Source organism: Blennius ocellaris (assembly GCF_963422515.1).
Source record: "Blennius ocellaris genome assembly, chromosome: 6".
Taxonomy (NCBI): Eukaryota; Metazoa; Chordata; class Actinopteri; order Blenniiformes; family Blenniidae; genus Blennius; species Blennius ocellaris.
The window spans coordinates 28405750-28420468 of record NC_137655.1 but is presented as its reverse complement, the minus strand read 5'-3'; the positions used below and the strand labels follow the sequence as shown (position 1 = coordinate 28420468).

The 14719-nt window shown below is 41.3% G+C and overlaps 1 protein-coding gene across 1 annotated transcript in view; it reads left to right on the top strand.

Moving 5' to 3' along the window:
* Window positions 1–14719, top strand: part of sema5ba (sema domain, seven thrombospondin repeats (type 1 and type 1-like), transmembrane domain (TM) and short cytoplasmic domain, (semaphorin) 5Ba) — a 275773-nt gene that overhangs the window by 142473 nt on the left and 118581 nt on the right. The window contains exons 4-5 of the mRNA XM_080498727.1: window positions 3510–3609; window positions 4092–4137. Of these exons, the coding sequence (XP_080354853.1) occupies window positions 3510–3609; window positions 4092–4137 (146 nt within the window). The remainder of the gene's footprint in view (window positions 1–3509; window positions 3610–4091; window positions 4138–14719) is intronic.

Sequence of the window (14719 nt, the reverse complement as noted above, 5' to 3'; positions counted from 1 at the left end):
ATAATTCAATATATTGACATTAAATATATTTTAGAATATATTTTCTTTGTGTAAGGGTGGTTGGGTGTCATTGTGCTTCAAACTCAAGTTCTTGCAAGTATAAAGCGGGTTAATGAAAAGCTTCAATGGCCTCTTCCAATGTAGCATTGCACTTTACAATGGTTTAATGGCAGCAATCAGAGACCATCAGAAAGAAAAAAGTAATTGCTCAGAGTTAATGGTGCGCACTCTCTGACAGGCTCAAAGTGTTCATGTCATCGGTCTCAGCTGTCTCAAAGTAAATGTGTTGAGTAGAGAGATTTATTAAAATTCCACCTACTTTCCAGATACCGCACAGTTGAGAATTGTGGAAATTGCTCAAAAGGAGTAAATTTCACCAGCTGTACAACTCTCTGACATTTCTTTTGTTTGAGTTGAACTTCTGCCTCTACAGGTGATTTGGTTTAAAGTTTAAATGGTGTTAGAGCAAAAGAAAACCAAGAGAGGAAGATCCCAAATATCAAGACCATCTTGGTTTATTTCTGCCAGCAAATACAGCTAATGCCTCCTGTTATTGTACCAACACCTTTTTGAGTTCTGCTTGTGTTAATACAGTGTGTGTTTAAAGAAATGTAATAACCCTTCAAGCATGTGTGTGAATCATCGCCTCCATTTATTGGACAGACATTATCACTCTGTTTAACAATGCAAACCCTGGCTCGTGTTGGATTTCTTTAAATCAACTTCATGTCTGTTTACATGACATCTTGGCTCTAAACCCCCCCCCCCCCCCCCCAGCTTCCTGCAGCCATTAATCAGAGTGATGCGCAGATGGCCTCCGCTCGCCACCTCCTCGTACCGGTCTTGCATGGCTGATACACATGTCAAATATAGTCAAACCATAGAAGCATCGGGGTGTGAGGAATGGAGACAATCTATATGCATGTGCTGTCAGTATAAATATTTATAGCGAGAGAGAAAAGGAGGGGGGCATTAGCAGAATCTGCATGGCATCAGAGCGGTGCTGAGACTTAAAAACACTTTGACTGTGATTAAATCCCCGATAATCACACAATGAGGCACGTGATGTCTATTATTAATATTTAACAGTGAGAGTGTTTCTCTGGAACCTCAATTTGAGTGCTGTGCTCTTGTTTGTCTTATCTCGATGAGCCTGGAGATTTTGTTAATACAATTAGGCATGCATCATTCTATTATTATCATAAGCTTTATGCAGTACCATAACAGGTACTGCATATTTGTTTCAGCAGAGGAAAAGCTTGTTGAACATCTTAATATAGAGGATTTGGTGGCCTTGTGTTTGGAGGTCACAGGGTTGAATCCGATTGCTGACAAGTTAAATATGAACAGGATGGTTTAAATACAGAGGAGATGAATAAAGTGTGCCTTCTTTCTTTAAGATGTACTGACATTAAGGGTATTACAGTAGTCTGGTAGTCTGGGCTGAGTGACTGGAAGTCATTGTCCCGGAGCTGTGGAGTGACTTGCCTCAGTCCAATTTTATGATATGGGAATTGTGCACTGTGTTTTTACACCCTTTTTAATTGTTTTTTTTTCTAGTCATCTAATCTCATCTCATCTCATCTCATCTCACTGCTAAAGCAGATCATCTTCCTCCATCTCTGTGTGGAATTACCTGCACGTCCACCATTGGAACTCTTTTCACACCTGCTGTTTTTAGTTCAGTTCCATCTCATTGTGGGACTGAACACCAGCGGAGCAGTGGAGGTGTGAAAATGCCACCTGCACTCTGGTGGGCATCAAAGCGGCAACACGAATCGGTCTGGATGCAGCTCCGTGGTCCTCTGCTGCAGACTGAGTGCCGTCTGAACACAAGCAGGATGGACTTTCATTTCTTTAAATCATATATTTTGAATTATGATGGTAACCTACCCATCTTACAAAGTCACAAAGTTTTCTAAATCTTTTTTTGGAATATACCAGATTAACACAGTGTATATTTAAGAGTTAGTTTACAATGGAGGGAACTGTGGGTGTTCTTAGTATGTTATTTGTAGAAACAGTTGAGTCTTGAGTCTATTAAGCACAGATTTACAATGCAGTTAAAGGAATCTGAACCCCCCCCCCCCCCCCCCCCCCAAACTACTGTGAAGCAGTATGCGGCTTGGGAAATATGACAAATCCCTTTATGCAGTACAAACTCCCATGTGGTGAAATCAGTTTATACGTCTGCACATCGGCATTGAGGAGAGAAATGCTCTTTTCCTGCACTTTTCACTGTGACATTAAAAGCCCCGGCAGGCGGCCCCCTCTGCTCTGCGCTTTGATATTTTGATTTGTAAATGCCAGCTTCAAACCGTGCGGAGGTCTGAGCGCCGTGCACCACACGGAGCCGTGTTTGTCCGGATGTCAGCTCGGATCAGGATTGTTGTGTCCGATGATGCCTGGACACTTTTGTCCTTCTCTGTAGGAGACAGTCACAGAGTGGGGAGCTTTCCCTTCCGCCGTCTTCAACTGCAGTTACAACTTTACAATCCCATTACTAACCATAGTACTTTCAAAGTTGTTAAAACATCACAAACAAACAGGTCATTTGAGTTTCCAGAGTGCTGCTGCAGTGCCGTTTAAACCTGGCCAACAGGGGGGAAGTAGGGTCTCGGAATGGAGTAGACTTGTTTTTGGGATCTCCAACTTAACTTCATCTTTACATCACTCCAAATTGGGTAGGGAACCCTGATCCTCCAGGGCCGCAGCCCTGCATGTTTTCAATGTGTCCCTGCTCAAACACACCTGTGTTCTCAATATGAGGCTCCATAGAAAGCTTGATAATGAGCCATTGCTGCCAGCTGTGTTGATGTGAGGACACATTAAAACCGTGCAGGGCTGTGACCCTCCAGGACCACTCAACATATTTTAAGTGAACACCCAAGCTGGAAGCAAGATGACAAGGCCTAAAGGTAGACAAAATGAGGGAGGCACTGCCGGAGACGAAGGTCTTAGCATCTCTACAAAGCCAGCACTAACGCTAATGCTTGCACTACACACGTCGGGACCTGCCTCCAATGAAGACGTCCTGGCAGCCGTCAGCAGGCGAACATGTTAACAGCCGACATGAGGCTTGCTGGGCCATTTCCAGCTTTAAAGGGTCATTATATGAGGTTATCACTGTTGTGTTTAGCATTCTTGCCTTGGGTGCAATTCTTAGTTCAGAGTTTTGCTGGCTTCTTTGAGCAATAACAAATAAAAGTTGAATTAACTGTTGTCTCCTGTGTGTGACTGTGTCTCTGTGATTGACTGGCGACCTTTCCAGGGTGCACCCTGCTCTTCATCTCCTGTTGGTGTGGATCGGCTCACACAACCTAAGTTAGATAAACGTGGTATAGATAATGGATTAAGAAATAATTGCCACCTCGTTTATTAACAGATAAAAAAACAAATGTTCTTGGTGCAGTTATAAACTAAACTCTGCTTTAGGAGCTTTGTTTATAGATGCCATCTCCTGATGGGATTTAGCCTTTTCTAACCCCTCTATCTTTCTTCCTTCGTAGCGCTCAGTCCATGGATTTCCACTTTCTCCCACCCTGGCGTGAGAGACTACTCCCAGCTCACCCTTGACCTGACTAGGAATGAGCTTATTGTTGGTGCCAGGTAAGAAACTGTAAATCCACTCAGCTTTCTCACCCCACAGAGCACATTACTGAGAATGTGATACCCTTTCTGACTGTGCGGTTTATGGATAATGACGCTTCTAAAGTGCTCTGCTGAGGCTCTCAGGACCAAGTTAAGCTTTGGATTTTTGGCAGGAGGGATGGAATTGAAAGAAATACGTCATTCCAGTTTGGTTATATGTGTCCATATTGTCATGAAATGATTTGTGCTCAGCCTTTTTCCATTGTGACCTTGTTAAAAGCCAAATACATACAAACGTTCATTAATGTTAGAATACACAGGCTCACATGAGACTGAAAACAATGAATTAAGATTGTTTGTTAGCTACAACATGGTCTTTAATGTTCTTTGTACAAGGCTGATGGCAGCTCTTCTCTAATGTTTCCTTTGCATTGGTAATTACACTTTCCTGGATGAGGACCAGACTTTCACGGTGTCCTCTCTATCTCTCCTCAATCCAGAAACCACCTCTTCAGACTGGACCTCAGTAACATGTCGCTCATACAGGTAGGCATACACTTTTTCACCTTTTTCTGAAATTATATTTTCGCATGTTGTGGTTGCTTGAATATTGTCCACATTGTGTTACAATGGTTCCTTGCTCATCTTGGAAATGGGAGTGAACTTTGTTTTTCTCAAACAACCTTGGACCACTCATGTGGGAGATGTGCTCTTATTTTTGTAGTGCTTGTTTGTGGTGTTCACAGCCTACAGCCACAAGAAGCTAACATTGAAAGGAATTGTGGGCATTTAGAGTAGCAGCAGCATTGTTTTGTAGTGTTATATTGAGAAACCAAGGCTGTTTGTGGTCTGTCTGCTCCCAGCTCCGTTATGTTTCACAGTCCACAGTGTAAGTTTACTGAGGAAAATTGGAGAAGAAGGTGAATATTGGGGTCATCTAATCAGGCTGGACTTGCAGAAAGAAGATGAGCAGATTACGTCCTTTCATTCAGGAAGGAAGGTATTCAGGAATGGGAAGTTAGGGTTTTCCTCCAATTGCAAGGTTGTTGGTTCAAGCCCCCCCCCCCCCCCTCCATCATCTATACATATGTGTCTTTGAGCAAAACACTAGCAGAGGGAGGGATTATTTGCCCTCATGACATCATGAAGAGAACATCTGTGTTTAGCCTGTATAAGCACACATTCGCTAAAAAGGGAGCAAGTGAGGCAGATGACAGACTTTCTTCATCATACATGGGCTATGGAGAACCTTTACTGTTCTAAACCATTAGAAAGTGAATTTGACACAATATGGGACTTTTAATCATCTTGATTGTTTGATTTAAGCCATGGTTCTAAACAAGATGTGTTCTTCATTTAACAAAAGGCAGTTAAACATTTCCCATATTCAAGGTGACATGCAAGAAAGAAAATATACCTTCAATAAATGGCAAAAGAATTTTTATTGACAGTGACGTCCCATTTGTGTTTGAAAGAGGGAATGAGTGAACCAGTGAAGTAAGGGATGTGGGGGGTAGATGAATGAATGAATGAAATGAAGGATGGCTGTGATATAATGAGTTATTTTATGGGTGTGGGGACATATTCAATGGGTTAAATGAGGGATGCAGGGAGAGGATGAAGGCATGAAATGAGTTTGGACAGTGACACAGGAAGATGATTAAATGTATAGGGCGGGAGGGACATAATGGAAACCAATAGACTGTATAGTAGGGTGAGAGAGGCTGAGGCCTGGCCAAACTCATGAAGCTTCAGGAAGCTCTACAAAAAGCACCAAAGTCTCAACTGTAATGAAATCACCTGTTAAATCATCTTGAGTCATGATTCTGGTTCATGGAGAAGTCATCTTTCTTTTATAGCTCTAAAAATAAGTCAAGATCTGTCTTTATTCTAGGGTGTGTGTGTGAGGTTCAGGACGTGAACTCTGGTTTCCATCTGAATTCACTCAAGAGAACTCATAAAAGACTGATAAGTGCCAGTTTCTGGTGATTCAACTGATGTAGAAGAGAAGCAACATGCCTCATCCATTTATGACAAGTGTGTAATAATTTGATGACTTCTGGAGAGCATAAACATCGTCTGATTAGACGCTTTGGGAGCTGCTTATCACACAAGTCTCATAGAAAGAGGTTTAAGTCTCTCAACCTGAACCCGCCACAGACGGCTGTGTAATACAGCTTTGATTAACTTTTTAAACCGACATGTTTTCATACACTCCAAACACTTTGTTGGTAAAGAAACAGACTCCGGGAGCAACAAAGCAGCGAGCTGGAAGTCCTGTCCACCACCGCTTTCATCACATTCCCAGAAACTTCCTTACAACTCCCCTGTCAGTTCCATCTCAGCACTTCATGATGCTTTAAAAAAAAACAAAAAAAACTTGTATCACCATTCGTTCACGTTAGGGTTAATCATGTTAAAATTCAAATGTTAGTGTGATGTCAACAGAACGGAATATTCTTAATTGAAGGTTTTAAACAACAATCATATATAATAATATAATAATTAATCAAATAATAAAAATTTTGGATTAATCTTGGAATGTAGAAAGGAGGGTAATCCTAAGCCTTCAAGTTTACTTCAATCCAATAGTGTTATACTCAAGTTGCCTAACCTAAAGTCAAGACCAAGACTTAAAGGGGCAGAGATCCAATCAAGACCAAGGCCCAAGACTACCTGAGGGTTGTGGGTAGTCCACAACACGACTGGATCCGGGGTCATTAATGAACACGATGTAACGGTGGATGCCAGAATATTCAGTTTGATTCCAAGCTTGCAGGTCTCCTGTGTGCACTTTGTATGTTTTTTCTGTGTATGTTTGAGTACTACAATTTCCTCCCACAGTTTACATGATTAGGTGTCTTTAAATCAGGTCTCACACATATGGCCCAGGAAACAAATGCAGAGAGTCCAATATGACCTGTGGAATGACTTTATGATCAAATAAATCAATGTTTCTATCAATTCAATAAGTGTTTCTAATTAATTTACTGGATTAAATTCAAGTATAGCACAAGTACAAAAACTCACCTTCTGACTGAAATAGCATTAAATCCACGTCTCCCTGGAGACGATAAAAGTCCATGTCAGGAATGTCTGTGGAGGCGCCACATGATTGTTCCTGAAGGTCATATCCTTCCCAGTTAACCAGAAACTGCAGGAAATACTGAAAGCCTACAACCCTTTCCCCATAATATTACCTGTCAGGAAGGCTGTGAGTGACTCAGATTTGCCATTTGCAAAATAAAATTACAGTGAAGCCAGCCACTGACAGATAAACCTAGTGGAGTGGTAGCATAGCTCACATTAAATGGTTGTCACATCTCTTCTGTGTGGTGAATCACGACAATCATCTTTTTTTCAACTTCTAAAATTATAATGCCAAACCAGTTCAGGCAAAACCCAATGCAGTGTTGTAAAAGTTACAGCTAGTAGTATTTATCAGTATGACAGTTAAAACGGCCTCCAGGAGAGAAGCGCATATGTTGGGGTGAAAGTCAACATAAATAAGTTGCAGAGGATATAATTAAACTGTGTGTGTGTGTGTGTGTGTGTGTGTGTGTGCGTGCGTGCGTGCGTGCGTGCGTGCGTGCGTGCGTGGGTGCGTGCGTGGGTGCGTGCGTGTGTGCGTGCGATGTGAATGCTGTGCGGTAAAGTAGCTTTGGTATCATCCGGAGTGTTTAGCTGTGGGGAACTGAGTTGCACCACAGTTGCATCACACGTCACAAATGACAAGCGGGACTCACTGTGGAACGACGTAATCTAAAGTCCTGTGTCACCATCTCAGAGCGAATATAAAAAGACTTTGTTTCACTCAGGCTGTGCTCAGTTTCTATGATTAAAATAACTGAGGGATATCTTTTTAACGTTTTCCTGCTGCGAGGCTAATTTAATTAATCTACGCAAGTTAGGAAATTTGCTTGGTTTCTCTATTGTAAGAAGTTAAGTATTTTTTTTTATGTTGGAGAGATGATAGCTATGTGGGGAAATGGATGAAGAGCTGCCAAGCAAGAGCAGAAAACAAAGGCCCATAACGTGATTCATGGACGCATTGAGGAAGAAGGATATGGAAGATGATCCGCTATAGTAACTCTTAAGGGAAAATAGTAAAGCAAGAAGATTGGATACTTAAGAAAACCTGCTTGTGAATCTGTCCCAGAGAGCAAATGCACCACCACAGAACGTGATTGCTCCATCAATGTGAGTCCTTAGCTCCATGATGTGTCAAATGAAAACACATCTGATTGTTGTTTCCACGGAAATGGCAGAAAAGCTAAAAACGATGTTGTTGGTATGTTGGGTCACTGCGTTATGTTGGTTGTTTTTGTTATGAAACCACACAAACATGCAAGAAGAATACACTAAAAACATTATCAAAGGGAGAAATCAGACATTTGTATGGCGCAATGACCAAGTTGCACTGTCAAAATAAAACAACCAAGTCCCAGGAGAATATGGACTGAGAGTCATGACACTCTGGAGGTAAATGTTATCGCCCATTTACTTGTTTATGTGCAGAAGAACTATGTAGTATGGCCGTGGATCGCAGGCATAACAGCAGCAGGGAGATGGAGCCCGAACAAAAGTTTTGTTGCTGACTGTTTCTACAACAACAGGGCTGGAGCATTTTCAAAAAGTTCCCCATTGGGAGCCATTCTCAAATAGCTAGATTTGCAGTAGCTCTGAGTGCCGTTTTCGTGTACACAGCCACTCAAACTCCTCCAAATATTCCCCTTTTTCAGTTGAAATTGCTGTGTAAACAGGTTGTGAAAGGACAAAAACCCTTTATTTTCCATAAATATCTGCAAATAAAATCAGTGCATTGTAATCATATGTTTGTTTCACTCTAGTGCTGACGGTATATTTAAAATGGGAGATGTAAAAATTCAGTATAACGTATGCTGAGGCAAAACTACCACTTGTTATTGCCCTACATGTGTAACCTTTTTATTCAAGCAACCAACAGTAGAACTCAACCCTGCAGCATCAATTACGTTATTATTTCACAAACAAGGCACTGCATTAATTTGCACTACATTTCCACAGAGGATGAAAGCACATCACCAGGCTCGACTTGGTGTGACAAAGTCTCCTTTCACAGTGGCCACAAGTGAGTGACATGATGTGTACAGCTGCCACCCGTGTGTCACTGCTGATATCAATGCGCCCTTTGTCTGCATGTCCTAGTTGTCTCGTTTTGGAGGAGAGAAGTTGACTTATGAGGGTTTTCATTTGTTTTCCTCCCGGGTTGTGTTGTTCTCTGCATCTCTGTGAAGCTGTTCTCTTTGTCCTGAAAGGCATCTGCCATCTTGACATCGTTGTGACACGTGGGAAGGATGCACACGTGCATCTGAAGCAAGGGAAAATAAGCAACCTATATTTCTTTCTCTGACACACACACACACACACACACACACACACACACACACACACACACACACACACACACACACACACACACACACACACACACACACACACACACACACACACACACACACACACACACACACACACACACACAGAGGTCTTCTGATTACTGTGAGCTATAGAGAAATGATGTAGATACTTCATTGACCTGGCTGATGTGGAGGTGTTGCCTGTGATGCCAAAGCAGAAATCAATGAGAACATCATATAAACTGTCCAGTGAAGCCGAGGGGAAGGTCTCTACACTCATGCTCATTTGCCAGTAAACGAAATACATCCAAGAAGACACAGGAGGGCGTCATCCTAAAATACTCTCTTTTGTTGTGTTACCGCACAAAAAAATAAACCCCAAAAATCTCCCACTTGCCTCTCCGAGCCTCTGCTTCGACATGAAAAGAGATTCGTTCCTGAAATATCTCAACCGCCTGTCAGACACTGATGCATTATACACATCAGCCTTCTTTGCAAGTTCAGTCATCTGCTCTCCCTCATGACCCAGAGTTTTCCTCATTATGAGGGAGCTTCTTTATGAATTGACACTAATATGACTGGGCTATGGAGAAAAGTCAAATGCACAGAATAAAAGCTGAAGCACTTATAAAAAACCTGTAAAGAATAAATATGTATGGATTTGTTGCAGGAAAGCCTAAAGCAGCTTCTGTGTGTATTTTTCTGACTCTGGAAATGGAAAGCTTTGATCCAGATGAGCACAGAGGTCTTGATGGTTTATACTGATGTAGAATATGAGAAATGTATAGTGGGTCTGAACCACTCCGAGCTTGTCGAGCTTTAGCTTTATCTTGAGGTCAATTCTGAGTGACAATTTTTGTGTTTATGAGACTCAAGCTAACAGAATCTGCACCAGATTTTAGGAAGACCAGTAAAGAGAGTTTGAATAGTCTTCTTTCGGATAAATGCATTATTAGCTCCTGTCAACATCAGCAGTGGTGTGATGAATAAAATTCAAGCACACCAATGTTGACCTGTTCACAATACCTACTTTGTGTTTGTACTGGGCTATAGTCCCAAGGTGAATGACTGATATAAATCAGTGTATCATCCTCATGATGTACATGCTATTTAACTTATTGTTGTTCTGGATTAGAACCAGGGCAAGCATGTACATATCAAACAAGAGTGTGCCAAGGCTAGAGTACTGTGGAACTCTGTGTGCAATATTTTTGTTAGGTGGGCTGTGCCAGTGCAAGCATGTAAATGTCAAACAATAGCGGGCCGTGAACAAAGCCTTGTGGAACTCCGCCTGTAATTTTGTTGGGCTCAGACATAAAATTAACAGCTGTCACAAAGATGTTCCTGTCTTAATGCAAAAGTTTAAAACTGATGCTCTGCCACGAATGCCCACCCAGTATTCTGGTCGATCTACCAATATGTTGAAATCAAGACTGTCAAGTAGCAGTGTGATCAGTAGAATAAGAACCATAAAACTATAAATGAAATTCAAGACTGAAACAGAGCTGCTTCCATACCGTGATGTTCCATGAATGGAGGCTTAACGTGATAGTGTGATGGCTGAACGTAATTCACAGACTTTTGCCAAGAAAGGACGATTTTATGCCACTTTTATAGTACGCAATACTGCTGAATCAAGATCGCTTTTTTTATGCAGGAGTCAGTGTGTTTTTATGTTTATTTTAAGGACAGGAGATATTACGTACATGTACACAGATGGCTCATAAAGTCAAGAGTTTTGCCAAAAAAGTTTGTCACTTCAGGGCTGAAGTGTTTGTTGCTTGCAGCTATTTGTAGAAGTATTTTGTTGGGGTTTATTTATTACCTGATTCAGGATCTGTGTTCCTCACCTGAGCATGGCTTTACCATTTTTACATGTTGCAGAGGGAACATGTTTATTCTCTAATCACAGACACAAACAGCGTTAAGTACCCTTTACATGACGTTTCAAGTAAAAACACATTGTTTTTGCATTTTCGTTTCAGAAAAGTTTCGTGTTTACACAGCAATGTTTTGAAAGCTATGTCCATTTATGTGGAAACAGCAGAAATGCTGAAAATTAGATAGTTGACATGTTGGGCCACTAGTGGGTGCTGTTGCATGTTTTTATAATGAAATCACATACATGCAGAGAATAACACTCCGTAATCATTAACAGTGGGAGTACACAGACATTTGTATGGACAGATGACAAAATTGGATTGTTATTACAGTGACTCTTGATGATTAAAATACCAAGTCCCTAGAAATTCTAGACTGGGAGTCAGTGGGAAAGTGGAAAGTAAACTGGAAAGTAAATTGGAACTTAGTCAAAATTACATTAAATTATTTCATATGTCTTATTGTCACTCAGAAAAAGCTATTTCCTATTTGCAAGTTATTAATGCAGCAGCACTGACAAAACAGTTATCACGGTGCCAAGTATAATAAAGACATTAAAATGAAGAAAAGAAAAGAAAAGAAAGAAAGAAATTTAAAAAAACATCAACTGGGTAAGCATGAGTGACTATTGTGATTATTTGATTTGATGATGCTCCCAAACATTGCATATGAAAAAGCACAAGCACAATCTGCTGTAACCTACCCTTGACTTTGCACACATACTTTACACAGTTAAATAAGACTTGAGTGCTTGTAATCAAAAAGTTACCAAGGTGAATTTTCTTACTTCTTCCACCTCACAACACTGCAATCCTAACTTTAATGTTAAGCATACTTTTTAAAGTTAAGGATTTGACCTTATTTCAGCATCAACCACAGAAGTGAAAGTTAACGGCTGAAGAAACGTAGCCGATCTATGAAAGTGGACCCGGTGGGATGCAAAGCATGACTGGATCCACCTCAAAATAAAGGTCATCCATTGTGAACAGGTGAAAGTCATACGACCCCGTTTAGAAATAACTTGGTGATTGATTGAAAAGCAAACCGCAGAATGTGGTCTGAAGTGTCTTCTGGTCTCAATGCTCTCCTGTTCATCTGAAAGGGCTTGTTCCGGGGGGCGGAGGGCTTGGTTTCCATGGTCGGCCTCTGTAATAACCTGTAATCACACACCAGTGTCACCAGTACTATTGATCCCTTCCCTCTTTTAGTTTCAACTTGCCCTGTGTTGTGTGTGCAGTTTGTTTGTGTGGTATGGAATGGAGCCCCATTAGAGAGACCTGGACAGTTTTCCCACTCAATGCGTGTGTCTGAAAGCAGACAAGTATGCGCATGCCAGGTCTTTCTGTGGCAGAGGCCGCTGAAGTCAGCTCATGCCAGAAGCAGGCAGGCGAGATGGTGGGAGGGGGGTGGTGAGGTGCTGATGCCAGGGCTTTTAAAAGGCTCAGCCCGGGCCGTTCTGTTCAGGCACCTGGGAGAACACCTGCCATGGCCATTAGTGAGCAGGCAAGCGTAGCAGAATGAATGCGTAGGCAATCAGTGGAGAGAGAGAGAGGGAGGGAGAGGAGGCAGACCAGGAAGGGTGGGGTAGAGACTAAGAGAGCAACTATGAAAATCATACACCCAGGATGTAGAGAAATGAGATGTTGTAGGGAAGAGAGGGGTGACGAGCGTTCAGCGTTTCCTCCAGCGAGACTCTGCGTCTCCACGGAGTCGTAGGAAATAGTTTCCTCAGAGTGTCATACTTTCAGGCACAGGATGTGTCCGGGGAGAGTTTTCAGCACCGTCAGAGATGATTTCTCAAACCCGCCATGGCTGCACTTTGTTATTGTAAAGCGGAAGCAGACTTTGCACAACTCCCTGGACACTTTTCAACGGATGAATCAGTGATGGAAACATGCCCTTACAGCTAATACAGTTAATATTTTGACAGCTGCACTGAATTATCATCATCCAGAATGACTAACTATGGTAATGAAGTTTAACTGAAACCATCCAAATACTTCCCCCCAAATAACATACACAAGTTTCACTTTTGTGGCTAATTTGAAAATGTAAGATACAATCATGTTGATTTATAGTGGTTTGTTTTCTTTTGAGTAAAAAGAATGTGATTTAATGTGGTTCGGTATTATTTATGCTGCGTCGTCATTCAGCACCTGCTCGTCTTGCAGTTTTTTTACGTCCCATCAGAGTTACACAGGCATACAGAGCTCCGGTCTCCTCATGGTTATTGTCAATGTATGACGTGATGAGGGCTTAAGTCATATTATCGAACTAGAAGATAAGTCTTATTTGAATGGAAGATGATATAGGAACAAATTGGATTCATAAAGATACCACTGTTTTAAAAGATGAGTAGAATTAGTATGAGTACTAAATGTGAGCAATTTACCTATACAGAGTATAGTATATAGTATATTAAATGGCATTAAGCCTAACTTTACACACAGACGACACATGGAGGCTCTGTATTGACTCAAACCACCTCTGCACATTCTGAAAAATAGTTTTTCTCTGAGAAGCATTTGATGAAGTCCAGAAGGATGTGAGGTAGTACAGACAATACTACATTATGTAAGGTATGGGTAAATTTAACTATGGTACCGTAGCAATTTTTTTTGTGTGTTTTGCAAAAATATGGACATTTTTTCATCACGTTCAACTGCATGACAACAAAGGACAACTTTAAAGTTACATTTAAAGGTTATCATTGTTCTATTTTACTCTTCTGGCCTACTCAAGATGAAACTGGGCTGAATGTGGAACCTGAACCTCAATGCCTTTGATACCCCTGATCTAGAATAGTTAAAAATGGATGAGATAACAGGAAACTAAATTACACTTGGAAATTATGTAGATAATTATAAAACTATATCAGTAACAAACCACAATGAAATTGTGTGATGACTAACTGAAGCTATACATAAAAACCTTGACGTATCAGACTTGACTCAATATAGGTTTTTATTTAAGTTAGTAACTGTATTGAAATCGCCAAATCCTCAATTCTAACTCTAACTTCACAGAACTATTTCTTACAGTCAGTGTTGTTGTTTACGTTACAAGAAGAATGTCAGACATGGGAAAGAGACATTTTTAAACTGTGGAGTTAATAGCCAATAATATACTAAAGATATGTTATTGAAGGCAATAAAACCACTCAGACAAAGAACAAGTACATTCAAAATGTATAGCCTGCATATGTTCAAACAAATTATGTAATTTTCTATTCTATTGAACTTCGAATATGCATGCAAACTGTATCCTGCCCTTCACGGCAGCATCACCCGCCCGGATCCCTCACTGTGGGATTCCAGACGTGGACGTCAGATGCTTCTGCATATTCTGAGCTTGGTGTCCCTGTTCTCCACCCTCCGTCTCTTTCTTCTTCTTCTTTGTAGTTTTTGTGGGATGTGGTGCTCAGATTAGTTGGTGGGTCTGATTGTGATCCACCCACATGCTCCGTCCAAGCAGCCACCCACTGACGCAGCTCGCTCACCTCCTCTGATGTGATCTCCACTGCAATCAGAGCGGCGGGGGACCGCGGCGCGCGTGTGTGTGTGTGCGTAGGTGTGTGTGTAGGTGTGTGTGTGGTGGAAAGTGGCAGAGTGCTTGACGGGTGGGAGAGGGGGAGGGGAGCTGAAATTCTTCTTTCTGTCGTTTCTTAAATGGGAAGTAAGTAACTGATATAGCGACTGTAACTATATCGATAATCTTGACTCGAATCAACTAAACTAGACTGGATGTATGCAGATTAATATAAATCCACATTTGAAGCAACTGAATACTAAACCGGTTTCACTCACAACACCGAGGAAAACTAATCTGAGAAGTACATTTATTTTTAT